Genomic DNA, 14,133 nt, shown 5'->3' on the forward strand with positions numbered 1-14,133 from the left:
CTCACTCCTGTGCGTTCTTCTAATAAAATGACAAAACTGCGAAAGTTGTACGACCAGGTGCTCATTAATACACGAGGACTGGAGGCGCTTGGTGTTAGCAAGTTGTCTTTCTCCTCAATGCTATGCGACATTCTGCTCGGGGCATTGCCACGTGACATCGTCATAGCGTATTGCAGATCTTGTGCTACCCCAGCTGAAAGTTCCACCGATGACAACTGTCATCATGCCACGGAACTAGAGTGTCTGCTTCAGTTCATCTCTATTGATCTAGAAAGCCTAGAAAATAGTGACTTTAGGGATCAAAAATGATACGACAAGGCGGCTCATCCTCAAGACAATCAGTATTGTTGCTTTCACAGTGTGGTACCAACGTCATCTGTGCTTCATAACCAAGCTTCAAAAATTCCTCTGGATACGGGCTGCACTTTCTGCAAGTCAACACAGCACTTGACAGAGTCCTGCTGTACAGACCTACCATGTCAGAGAAGAAGAAGCTTCTCTTTGCCAACATGTAATGCTTTCGATGCACCAGTAGAGGTCACCGTGCAAGGGATTGCTACTGGAGAATTGCGGGCCCCGGCTGCAGAGGTCATCATGCGTCCAGTATTTGCAACCCAGATAAGATAAACCAAAAGGCCTGTGAAGACATAAAAGGCAGCAGTACGACTTTATGTGCAGCTACAACTAAGAGCAACGAAAGGGGTGACATTTAGACGTGCGTGCTCCTACAGACTTTCTGAGCATGGGCAGTGACCGATTATTCGTGTCGTAATATCAAAGGCGTGTTTGACGGAGGAAGTGAACTCATGTTCGTAACAGAAGCTCTTTCGAGTCATTTGAAGTTTAAGTGTTTGAAGTGTCTTGGCTTTGCTACCATATCAATCAACGCATTCGCCAGTGTCAGCAGTTGCACACCGAAAAGGCTTCGTGTTGTCGAACTTCACCTGCGAAGTCAGCATTCCAATGTGGAAGTTGCTTTGAGAGCCATCGAGATACCCCACATTTGCCAAGACATATCAGCTAGCACAATGACTTTGCCATTCGTCACATCGTTCGAGAAAACTGGACAAGATATTGCCAATGAACTGGTCCACCCATCCATTGAGAGAGAAGACGGAATAAGTGTGCTGATTGGCTTAGACCAGGTGCGGGTGACGATGACAGGTGAACTCTTCAGACATGGAAACAAGGAAACACTCATTGCTATGAACTGAAAGTTCAGATGGACCTTTCAAGGGAGCATTGAGCACTCATCATCAAAGGCAGTTAACTCCCAAGTCATGGTATGCATGTTTGAAGACGCATGTAAAGGTTGATGACGAGCTAATCCATTCATCTTGGGAATTGGAGAGTATCGGTATATCTGATACCACGAACAAGGAACTTGAGATGAGCTAAACTAGGCAGCACTTTGAGAAAACGATAGAGCTACGTGGTGGCAGATACGCTCATTGTCATGGAAAACCGGGTTTAAGCTGTGTGATAACAAGGAAGTCACCATTACCAGACTGAAGAAACTTTTGAGCCGAGTACCTTTTGAAGCAACATGCAGCCCATTTTTGCTGATAGCAACTATTCTTCACCATGTAAGAAGAGCGCCACTAAGTATGTCTTCGACCGCCAAGACCTTGGACAAGTCATTTACGTCGCCGATTTAGTAACACATCGGGTAACACAGGCACACATGTTTGAAGTGGTCGGAGTGGACTTTGTGGGGTCTCTCTTCGTAAGGACACTGTTAGGAGAGACGGAGAACTACATTGCTCTATTCACGTGTGCAACTTCAAGAGCAATCCACTTAGAACTTGTGTCCAGCATGACATCTGAAGCATTCTTGATGTCCTTGCATTGCTTTTATGCCCGACAAGGCCTTCCCCAGGTCATCTATTCTGACAATGCGAGGGCCTTCAAGAAAACCTCAGGAGATCTGCAAAAGCTTTGTAGAAGGCCGCTAGAAGATGTCACCGGACACCTGAGCAGTAAAGACAACAAATGGAAGTTTATCGTGCCAAACGCTCCATGGTTTGGTAGATGGTGGGAGTGGCTTGTAAGAACTGTGAAGACACCGCTTCGCAAGATTCTTAGGAGAGCCTGCCTAAACTACAAAGAACTCATGACAGTACTGGCAGAAGTTTAAGCCGTCATTAATTCTAGACCACTTACTTTCATTGAGTCTGAAGATGGTGAACCATGCTATCCAACTCCGGCCGATCTGTTGATTGGCCGTAGGTTCACGACGATACCACAAGGCAACATCGAGAAATCGGAGATATCAACGCGTACGGAGGCTGTCCAGAGACTGCAGTACATAAGGCGCCTGACCGAAAAATTTTGGAAACGATTGACCAAAGAATACTTACTCCAACTTAGATCAGCACACTTCTGTGACAAATGGGGCAAGAGCAAAGTTAAGGAAAACGATGTTGTATTTGTGCATGTTGAAAATTGTCCCCTTCAAATGTGGCAACTCGCAAGGGTGATTGAAATCTACGGAGGAGAAGATGGACACATTTGCTATTGCAAGATAAAGCGTCAAGATGGCCTTGTGACAACGAGGCCTGTCCAAAGACTGTATCCAATAGAACTACCGGCGTGACCGCACTTCGTGGCAGGGAATGTGTTTAATTTCCTGCGCTCTTTCTATATGAAAGAAGAGAACGATCTTGGGGCCAGGGAACGCATGAGAGCGTTCGAAGAGAGACCGGGAGCCCTCTTTTACGTTTTGGGCTCAGGTGGATGCTAATAAACGCCTATCTGAGTCTTAAGTCTGTGTCGGCTGTTCCATGTGCCACATATTCGATAGTGGCTACGGAATTGAAGAAAGCATGTTAATGAGGGGGCACACTAGTGCTTACTCATCGTCACTGAACCCAGTGAATGGATCTTCCGAGTTGGTGCAGAATAGGAGGTCAGTGAATTCGTTGCTGACACTCGCACGACTTGAACAGGCCATGGGCTCTCCGTAGAGGTGCCTGCAAGTCGGTTATGCATGTGCCTGTCTTCGCTGCTATCCATCGCGACACTGATCCCACACCCCTTGAAGGATCGCGCAACCATCTCTTCAGACACAGCAGCCCAAGCTGTCGGCACAAAGTTCAGCACGTCTTGGGGCAAAGGCTTCCGGAGGTTCGCTGTAGGAGTTTTCTCTCCCTTCCTCATGAACTCAGCTCATGACATGTGGAGGGAGTTCTTGAACGACTTATTCCAGTAGACGTCCGCAGGCTGCAGGATTCCTGTGCACCCTCCTAGGATGTACACGATGTCGGTACTGGTGGCTTCTGCTGCGTCGACAATGGCCTTCGTTTTGTGGATAAGGGCTTGGTCGATGATGAGTAAGTGGCGAATATCAGCCGTGTTGGGACCCCAAGTGCGGCTCAACCACTCCAGGCATTTTTCAATTGTAATCCAGAAACTTTTAGATGAAGTTAATTGTACATTTGCTGTAGAAACGAAGACAAAGGGCACAAGAATTAGGAACGACTGTGAACGGATTTTCGCCGAGGACGCTTCAGTTATTGTGCCTAGGTCGCGGGTATTACATCACAGAGTCAGTGCTGCCACTTTCAATTACCCTTGCAACCAGCGTTCCTCCGCGTTGTCACGTGATACAAGAAAAGAATGTGTTAAATGGCATTATTTACCTGGAATTCGAAGTTTCATGAATGCCTGTGCTGGAATTGTTCCTGTAAGCTCCTTGAGGATGGTAAACACTGGAAGTTTATCCCCGGATGCTCGGGCCACCAGGGCCACAATGAAACCACGACGGGCACAGCACGTATTGGTGATCCGTATGCTGCTTTCCCCCGCGATGTTGCTACTGGTTGCTGGTCTGTACTTTCAAACCATAGTCTGCTCCATGTTACAGATATTGTAGGCCATGTAGTCAAAGCGCATCCTCAAAGTTCCGGTTCTTGAGTGAAAGACATTAACAGCTTCCTTGCACTCAGCAGGGGCCTTCTGACTGTCATTGGTGGACACGCGCATTGTCACTCCGAATCGCTTCTTCCACTGGTTAATATACATGCTCGAGGCCTTGGAGTTGCCAAGGTTCAGGTTTCTAGCAATTCTCAGTGCTTCCTCTGTTAGGAGCCGCTTACTGACGGCTCAGCCAGCGTCTTGCTCCGTTTGAAGGTAATCCAAGAGGGCGTCGTCCAACACTTCATTGAAGACGGGCCCACCATTCGTGAGTTTGGGCTTCATCTTCTGCTTGGCATAGTTGGGGTGCTTTAGGGTGTCATACTTGGGAGTTCCACTCGCAAATTATTTTTCTTTCTACCTTTAAATGCTGAGAGGTGCAGCCCACATTCTTTCCCGACGCACAGTGTCACTCAAGGACTTCGATATTCCTGGCGACGGTGTAGCAGTGCACTGTGCTGCTAGCAGATTGCATGAGAAGTGCGGGAACAGCGGCTGCGTGCACGCTTTATCATGATGTGTCTCACAAAAGCCCTTCGACCACTGGGTTTTCTTTCAAGGCCTGTTCATTGTCACTGCGTTATAGTCACCTCCCAGGGCTCTTTCCCTTTCCACAGCAAGGAAGCGAATATCCCCGTCATCGCCCCTAGCGGTCTCGTAGCAACCGTAGTGGGGTGAATATTTCGGCTGATGCTGGCGCTCTGGAGGGGGTGGGTGGTTGCGAATACACGTAAAATTGCCATGCGACTGGCTACTCAAGGCACTTTGCGTGTGTTTGCGGGCTGCTTTCACACTCGGAAATACACTTTTATGCAGCATATATTGAGCAACAGAAAGCTGTACTGGGAATTTTTCATGTTGCTGTACAATTTTCTTATTGACATTTTAATCTAACTATAATGTTTGAGAAGTTAATTCATTAATTAGGGCTGATTACGTAATTAGGCGGAATGCAAAAAATAATCTCAGTATTTCCAAGCGACGGCAAACAACATTACCTTGGTTCTGTCCAGCTATGTGGCATTTGCATATATTTAAATCTTGGTGCATGATAGTTGGAACAGCCTGTAAATGTATGTATATTACCTTTATTAACAGTTGCACTTGAAGAAACTTTGTGTGGAACTTGAAGAATTGGTCACTGGAGTGACAGCCCTATATGAGTATTTACAAGACCTCATAGTAGGAGACAGTTCAATTTCACAGCCCGAGTCCCCTTGCAGCATCAAGAGACTGGCGTCTCTTGGATGAGCCAATGCGACAAGCGGATTCAGTTAAGCATGTTAGGGAGATACATGTGTTTTGTGCGTGTTAGGTCGTGCAAATATGCATCAATGCAGAAAGCCATCTAACGCCTTGTGAAAGCTTTAATACTCAGATACAAACTAGAAATCTTTTACTGAGAAAAGGTCAGTTGAGAAGATAAGACATAACATATATAACAATTTCTGAACACAACTTATGTCTAAAATTATTAGCATAAAGCAATGTGACTCTATGATGTAGCAGTTTCATTACTTGTAACAGAAAAAGCACATAGCAGTGCGCTGAAAATGATGGCGGCTTGATGGCCATCATCTTCCCACGCATTCTCATGGTAAACGCACACTTTAAAAGGAGAGCGCACATCTCCTTCTCTAGCCCAGCCATAGCTGCAAATGAATGTGCGTGGCTGACGCTTACATGGTTCGTGTGCCATATCTAATTGTCGGTAATCATTGGTGGGTGCAATGATAAAGGGCGAGCAGGGATGGCTGCTAAGTTCATGCACATTGTCTTCCTTCCTGGGCTGTCTTTCCGCAGCCCTAGTGTTGCATAACGTGTAGTCTAAGTTGAGAGAGAGAGGTAATTGGAGATCACTGACAGAGGCCATTCTGAAGGGGATATAAAAGTGGCAGAGGCTGATGATGAATCTAATTTTGTAAATCGCAGTAAATCGCACGGCTGTACGAACCGTTCGCACTCACTGCCTGCATTCTTCATAATGCCAGTACACATCATCGTCCAGTGAGATATTTACAGGTTTACATAGTCCGCGCATTACATTATACTTGTTATTTTAATTGGTAAGTGAATGTGTACTACAATTTATATGGCCAATATAACCAACATATTGATTTGCTTAAGGGCCACACTTTTTTGTGGCGGTTTTGACGAGCCTTAATTGGGCCATCTGATCTAATTTCTCTAACCACCACTATGAAATCCGCTGTGAACCTCCGCGATCGCCTCCTCTCGCGGTCTAATAGTGACATGCGAAAATACGCTGCACGCAAAATTCGCTGTTGAGCGCGATCGAAATCAGTGCACTAAACACGATTGCTTGTCAGTGGGATTGTTTTTTTAAATATTGGCTGTCAAGTTGGGGGTGCAGCTTTTACACAAGTTACGACCCTTAAACAGATTTATACGGTAAGAATCTTCGTTCTTGTAATTGTCTTATACTTCTTTATCACTAATACTGTGTCGCCCTTCCAGCGAAACTACAACCTCTTTTTGTCTTTTTACTGTGAGTCTGAGTATAAGCACTGCTGCACATGAGGGCTATTGATTCTGATTTCGAGTGAATCTGGCTTGGCCTCATTTCATTTACTGAGTGAATTATGCATATTTATGACCGCTGCATGCAAGTAGCAATATTTACATCTCTAATATGTGTTAGAAATTGTTAGAAGAGTTTTTTTTTTTTTTTTCATGCATCATTAGCATTGCGGACTGGAAAAAGAAGCAATATTGAGGCACATATCATTCACATGCATTTTGCATGCTGTTGAAAAAGACTGCCGAAGGGGCTACAAAGGTCTGCAGGTTATTTTCAGGGTAAAAAAATCACGCAAAGCAGTTTTAAGCGAGGTGAACATACAGCAATATATTCATTCTCTAGGCATAGGCTGTCCATACCATAAGAAATAATTGTAAGTTGGCTGCCTCCTTCTCTCGAAAAAATATAATAGACTTTGTCCTGTGTATATATTTAAATAAATTGTCTGTACATGGTGTCCACAGTGGAAATATAAAAAAAAATTTGAAGTGAAAAAATGCAGATGAGGTAGCCACCTCTGGTGCTTCTAATGTGCTTGTCCTCCTATTGTCAGGATTTGCATAAATAAAGCGAAAGTATTAATTAAAAGCCGTGCACATCCGCACCGACAATGATGCAGTAAGCTTTTAGGGACAATAAAAATTTAATTGAGAAGGTGAAGGTAACTCAAAAGCAGCCTCAAATGATAAGGATAACAGAACTCTGGTAATGACATTTGTGAGGGGGGGGGGGGGGTATCGGTATTGCCAGAGGGGTAGGGGGCTCTGCCTCCCTCCCCTCAGAAACTTCAGAGGGGCCTCAGGCCCTGGAGCCTCCCTCTAGTCGGTGCTTATGGTGCTACTACAGTTAGATGTCTTTTGTTGGAGAGTGCCCATAACAGCTGTCATTGTAAGGGCAAACATTCTTTTTGATTGACTTCTTGGTTGGTGTAGGAATCACTATAGCCACATAAAAGGCCCAATAACTTTTATTCGGCATGCCATTTTTACTTACTGTGGTTACTAGGTTAACTGGGCTAAGGCAAAGTGCCACATTTATTCTTGCTGGTGCAGCTGTTGTGAAACTTCCTATAACATTAGTTTTATGCATCTATTTACAAGCTGCTCATTTGTTCAGTTGCTCCTCACCTACTTCAAAAGGTAGTTTTACTTGCTCCTGAAACTTCTCCAAAATGGGCCGTAAAAATGGACTTATAATATTAGGTTCTAAGGGTCTTGGGGCTTTCTTTTTTCTTTTTCTCCCAGGTTTTGGCCTGCCAAATATACTCCTCTTATTTTAATACAGTACCAAAGCTTTTTTTTTGTGTTACTTTCATGGACTCAATTGCAGTTTTACTTTTCAAGTGTCTTGTATGGAAGCACCTGTTGTCATCGTGTGTGTGTGTTTTTTTTTTCCTGGCTAGAAAATATGATCTTCTTGTTATATTAACTTTTGGTTTAATGTGCACTTTTATTATACAGTCTTGGGTGAGGTGGAGTTCTCTGAGCTCAAAAAGTTAAGGCAATCATAAGTTAAAGTAATAAAGTTCGTTTGGATTTTTTTAAGCTAAAAGAAACACAACACTGTCTGCATCCATGCAGGGAAGTATTTTGTCCTAGAATTCAGGGCATTTTGTGTGAATATGTAAGTAGCAAATTTGTGTCTGATGTAGAACAGTGAGTGTAATTGGCATGTGGAACATCTCAAGGTCCGTTGGTGCTTCTGTGTTCTTGACATGGCCACTGGACTGTCTGCAGCCTGAGAATGGGGGCACAGGTGATAGCCGTCCTGGCAAGCGTGAGAACCCACACAAGTACCTGCTGTACAAGCCCACCTTCAGCCAGCTGTTTGTGTTCCTGGCTTCGGGCTTCAAGGAGCTACCACCCAATGGGGTGCTGCTGCTCTATGTGTCTGCTGATGGCAGCTTCCCCAATGTTAAGCACCCTGAAGAGGGTGTGTGCTTTGCTCAGATTTTCACTTATGCATGCCTGGGTTCTCTGGTTGAGCAGTTCTCAGCTTAACAACAAGCTGTAAAACCCGTACTTGGAAAGCTCCATACCATGAGAACAAAGAGAAAATGGTTAAGTTGTACAGTAATTTTCAGATGCTACACAGCAGCTATGGAAGACTTGAACTGCCATATGAAATGGTGGCATTGTGTGGTGTGCCAGTATTTTATCTTAGTAGGGAGCTTTGAAGTGACACAAACAACTTGCATATGCAAATACCCAAACCTTGCTTTGAGTCTTACTGGGACCCAAGTAGTTTGCGTATACAAATTGAAACTTTGCTGTAAAAAACAGAGCAGATTTCTCATAGTCCCAGCTGGTACAGATTTCTTTAAAATTTGATGACATTGTGGGAGGCGGCGCGAAGAGATGGCTGCCGTAACCACGGTTCATTTAGGCCGGCCAGCCATGGTGCAGCGGGATCTTGGGAGCAGCCAACACCATGACCGCTCAGGTCGAGTGCGCTCTAGTGTGTTCTGTCTTCGCGCTACCTGCACATGAGCCCGTGTTCTTCTTCGCGTGCTTTGGAGGTGATAGTTTGCTGCTAGGGAACCCCTTCCTAGTGTGAAGCGTGATTGAAATAAAGCCCAATGGTAAAGTCTATGTAAAGTGTGCAGATGGTGTCATCGTTGGTAGTGTAGGGTTCACGCAATCTGAGAGAGATGTGCCAGGCAGCATCAGCAGTGTAGGTTGTGAGTGAAGCACAGCCACAGTGATCCCATAGTGCGAAATTGCGACCTGCTGCAGCTTCTCATAGATGGCCTGGCCTGTAGGAGTCGGAGCTCCAAAAGTAGACCGTCTGGTACCTTGAAACTTGTGTGGAGATAGTGCAAGTGGTGGTCACTCATGTTGTTGACGTAGAAGTGATTCTTGGGCTGAAGAAACCAGACAGCAGAGCTGCTCCTGCAAAACTTCGGTAGACCATGCATCCATGGAAGGTGTGAGTACAGAACATCGGAAAGCTTGGCTGCTGCTGCCTGCGGGGAAATCTTGAATGCCAGTAGCGTCAGGGTTGCGGTGGTCGCTGAAGGCATCAGGAAGGTTGTGCTTGTGACGTTGCGGGGCCTACAAGGGTGAAAACGGTGCCTAGTGGAGCCGGCGGGAAGGCTTCTGAATCGGTGATGAGTGAGGTGCCGCTGAATGGAAAGCGGACAGCTTGCAGGAGCGTCCAGGGAAGGGGAGTGGTGGGCCGTAGAATAGCTGAAAGCGCTTCCATTTGGCCCAGTGAATTCCTTGAAGAGAGTTGTTGTGCAGCTGCCTTTGAGCTGGGGAGGAGGCTCGTGGACTGGGTAGAGGTTTGATTCTGTGACTGGCGCATGCTGACGTTCGACACAAGTGTATGCAGGCAATGCTGGACGGCAAGATGCAGAATGATGCGATGGTTCAGATGGCGAGAGCTGTTGTGATGGAGCGCCAGATGGAGGAGACTGAGCTCTCATGGTGACGTAGTGAGCAAGGACGGCTGCCCGCGAGTCGTCGTAGAAGTCGGGGCCGGGGGGTGGCAACCAGAGCCTGGAATGCAGCCGGAGCCTCGAACCTTGTTCAGAAGGAAGTAGCTGTCCAGCTGGATGAACCAGATGTCCGGCATGTTGATGTAAAATTCCCAGACACCCTACAACCGCGGGACCTCTGCCAGACTGCATGAGGGCGCGGTGCAGCCATGGTGCAATGGGCTCTCGGGAGCAGCCACGCTGTCGGCCACTCCTGAGAGCCCGCTGCACCATGGCTGGCCGGCCTAAATAAACCGTGGCCACGGCGGATACCTCTTCTCATCGCCTTCCACAACATCATCCTTGATTGACTGATTCATAGCCTCAATATCTAGGTCGTTTGAAGCCAGAAGGACGAAGTTTAGGCAAATTCATGTACTAACCAACTATCCCACGCTGGCTGGGCTGCCCTGCTTGCAGCTGTCGTAGACACTAGTGCCAGAGTTTCCTCTAGTAATTATTTTAGGAAACTCTATGCATAGAACTACCTGATTGTCTTTCCCGTTCAAAACATTACCATAGGTTTATAAAGAGCAATGAAACACCCAGGTATTTTTTTATGTGCACATTTCAGGTGTCAAAATTGTGAGGTAAAAAACAAACGCTGTTTATTAGGCAACTTTTCTGTATTGTATGATGAGCTGCAGCCATACTTTAAAAAAAATGAACTCTTTAATTATTTCCGAAGTTACAGTTACTGTGTATTTCATTGCTAGATGTGACCTAGATTCCAGGTACATATGTAAGATTTGCTTTCTTTCTGATTCTGTTAAGTTCAAAAGAGTTGTTCTGTGTGTATCATATATGGTTCACCATGGTGTTAGGGGTTAAAAAAGTGTAGTAAGATAAAAGGATTGTTTTGTCAGCAACACATATAGGACTGGCGTACATCAGAAAATGTGCTGCAGTCATCAATAAATTGTTTAGCTAACTCTCACTAACAATAATTAATGACATTAGCATACACATTGTAATTGTAAAATTGAAGTTAGTGAACTCAAAACCAGTTGATTTAACAGAAACTCTGAACTAACATCACTTAGGAGATATTTCTGCTCAAGGTCTGTAAAAAAAAAATACATCGGTGTTTCACATAGTTTTGTCCTGCAGTATGTGAGGAAGATTGTGTGGTAAAATGATGCACGGAATGCTGATGCCTTTTGCTACAAGATTGGGGATAGATGTCACAAAACTGGGGATAGTCTGTTGATTCCTACTAAGTGCACATGCCTTGAGCACTGCCCATCTTCAATTCTGCTAGTATTGCAACTTGTGCCCTAAAGTAAATTAATGTTAATCAGTAAAAGTTCGGTAATTAATTAATGTTGAATGTCGCACAGTTTTTGGCGTCCATTGGTAGAAATTGTTTTTTATCTCTTCTGCACTGATGTTTAACAGTTAGGTATTGAAAGCCACCATTTCCATGTTTCATGCAGTTGGTTATGACTATGGTGGAGTGACCACTAACAGCAAACGAGAACCTGACCACTCCAATAAGCGCAACATCCAGCTCAAAGATATGCACTGGTAAGACCCCTTTGAGAATTGCATTTTTTATCTACTAGTAGTGATGTGTTTTTCCTTCTTTCCTTTTTTCATTTTTTTACATTTCTCAATCACCTTTTGTGGTGTGCCTTTGACCTATGGTGACCTGCGTCCTGTTGTCTGTTTGCATGTCTCTTCCTTTGATGTGGGGCTGAGTTTCCTTTTTTTCTCTCTCTCTGCTTAACCTCTTCCCTGTCTGACCTTGCTCCGGCTGTCGGCTCCTACTAATGGGGGGCGCATGGAACCAGTCTGTACCCTGGTGACCTGTATCCATACACACGGAAGCCACTCTTCCTCATCATGGATAGCGACAACAGCCATGTGTTCCAGCACATGCCGCGCTTTTTTGGCCAGCCACTGGTGGCCCTCATGTCTCCTGAGGATGTGCCACCTGCTTTTCATGGTAAGCACACTGGCTTCTGCACCTCTTCTACTGGCATGGCTCTGCACCTGGTGCTTTATGCTAGCGGGCTTTTAAAATCAGTTAAACCTCGATATAATGAAGTCGGCAAAATCAGCAATTTGCTTTGTTATATCGAAATTTCATTCTATTGAAATTTGGCCTTCTATGCAAATAAGTACAATCGCCAATCAACTTTTCTTGCACGGAAAGGGGCTGCAGAATTTTCTGGATTAATGGGCAATCGAAAAAAGCAAATTTGAATGTGAAAACAATTTATTTTGGTAAACTTGGGAGTCGGTGACGATTATACGATTTCATGCCATGTACGTTGATGATATCTTCTCGGCGTTACGAATTAAGCGACGCCAGCCATGATTTCACGTGCACTCGACCCCTGCGGCTGATAGCGTCGCCCGCTAGGTGATGCTATCAGGAAAAGCGCCGGCAGCAGAAAGTGAATGCTTCGTCTGTCTCTTGTTTTAACGGGTCACCGAAACTTCAGATTACACAACCTCCAATACTAAATGCGTGGTAAGACAGTTTACATGGTGCCATAAAGTTTCCTACAATATACTAGAGGGAACTCTGGCACTGCGATCGTTGAGCCACCATGGGAATGATGGGAAGTACATGAATTTGTCTGTTTTTCGTGCTTGTGGATTCATTTATTACGCTTTGTATGCCTTCATTGTCATAAATTTCAGAGAAATCTATGCTTCTCTAAGTGCAGAAGACGTTGGGAGCACGCACAATTGCTACTAATTGCAACAGTTCAGCTTGTTGAGCTGGCCAAATTGAAACGCTTCAAGTGTCTGAAGGCACTGGGTTGCCCGTGATAAATTCATAAGGGCGTTATATGTCATGATAAATTCATAATGGCGTTATATGTCGCTTGTCAATGCATGCATCCGTGGCGTAATGGTTTCAATACTATCGGGTGTCTGTGATAGAGGTCCTGTGTTCAAATCCTGCCGTTGGAGAATTTTAACAATGTTTATTTAATTATTTCTTACGCAGTATGTTGTTGAAAATGACAAGTTTACAAAGTTGCAAAGCTGTTTGAAGCCAGAAGGACGAAGTTTAGGCAGGTTCATGTACTTCCCATAATTCGCATGCTGGCTCAACTGCTCCCATTTCAGCTCCCGTAGACACTAGTGCCAGAGTTCCCTCTAGTAATTATTGCATGAAACTATATGCGTGGTGCCACACCATCTCGGCACGCCCTCTTTTCACATGCAGAAGATTACCTCTAAAGCAGGCTGCACGGATGCGTTATGCGCTCAGCCATGCTTACAGCCATGCGCAGCTATGGCTGACGTGTGCCAACTTACACCCCCTCGCCCGTGCTTAATTGTGTTACTGCAAGCTTGCTCCTCACCCCCCTTTCCCCTTGCTCGGGCAGGAAGGCGGCACTCGTGAAGTCACCATCTTTCTTGTCTCACCCTCGCACATTTTCACTTGCACCCAAAGCAAACAGTGCGCGGCTTGCGATAGTATCTTATCGCATTTGGACTTTATATGGTACATGATGCTGCTCTACCTCGGCGTTCGCTCTTGTCACGCAGCACGCAATTTCAGAGGTGCGCTTGCAAGCAGCCGCTTGTAATTCAATCGTTTGACCATTTGCATCCCCGGCAGTTTCCATTGATTGTCTGAGCACTACTTTGCAGCAGCAGTGAAATTTCATTCTATTGAAATCGCATACAAACACACTTCTTTATATTGAGGCTCTAAATACATGGTGTTCTATGGACAAGAGGATATGAAAAGCTAAATACTTTGTTATATCAAGAATTTCGTTAGATCAAAGTTCGTTATATCGTGGTTTAACTGTAGTTGCTTTTAGATCTGAAGACAGTGCGTCTCTGAGCCCAGGTATAGACATGCCTTAAGTTGTTGATGTCAATAGCCAGATCAGCATATCTCGAGCCTGAGCTGATCTTCTAAAATAGGCCTCATTGTGTTGTACAATCAGTGGCCTAGCCAATTAAGGTGGGACACTCTGCAAAAAGGTAATTTTTTGGCCAGAAGACGTGTTTTCAGATTTTTGCAGTTTTTAGTTCTTGTACTATTAAAGAAATTATTGAAATTTCAATCATAGCAGTGGCTCTTGAAGACCGGTAGTTTTGCGACATTATGAACCAGTGGTGTTTGCACAGCCATTGTGGGAACAATCTTAATATTCAAAGTGCACTTACTAGGGGAGGAACAGGCCTAGTGCCATGTCCACCACTGTTAGGTCTCTTCAGA

General features: G+C 45.0%; 1 protein-coding gene and 1 pseudogene across 5 annotated transcripts in view; one reads left to right on the forward strand and one right to left on the reverse strand.

Moving 5' to 3' along the window:
* Positions 1-14,133, forward strand: part of LOC142585922 (protein SCAI) — a 114,276-nt gene that overhangs the window by 31,424 nt on the left and 68,719 nt on the right. For all 5 annotated transcript variants that reach the window (XM_075697019.1, XM_075697038.1, XM_075697047.1 and 2 more), the window contains exons 8-10: positions 8,194-8,389; positions 11,372-11,462; positions 11,729-11,883. In XM_075697019.1, coding sequence (XP_075553134.1) covers positions 8,194-8,389; positions 11,372-11,462; positions 11,729-11,883 — 442 coding nt within the window. The remainder of the gene's footprint in view (positions 1-8,193; positions 8,390-11,371; positions 11,463-11,728; positions 11,884-14,133) is intronic.
* LOC142574242 (uncharacterized) lies at positions 2,839-4,023 on the reverse strand (annotated as a pseudogene).

This window comes from Dermacentor variabilis, chromosome 1, assembly GCF_050947875.1.
Source record: "Dermacentor variabilis isolate Ectoservices chromosome 1, ASM5094787v1, whole genome shotgun sequence".
Taxonomy (NCBI): Eukaryota; Metazoa; Arthropoda; class Arachnida; order Ixodida; family Ixodidae; genus Dermacentor; species Dermacentor variabilis.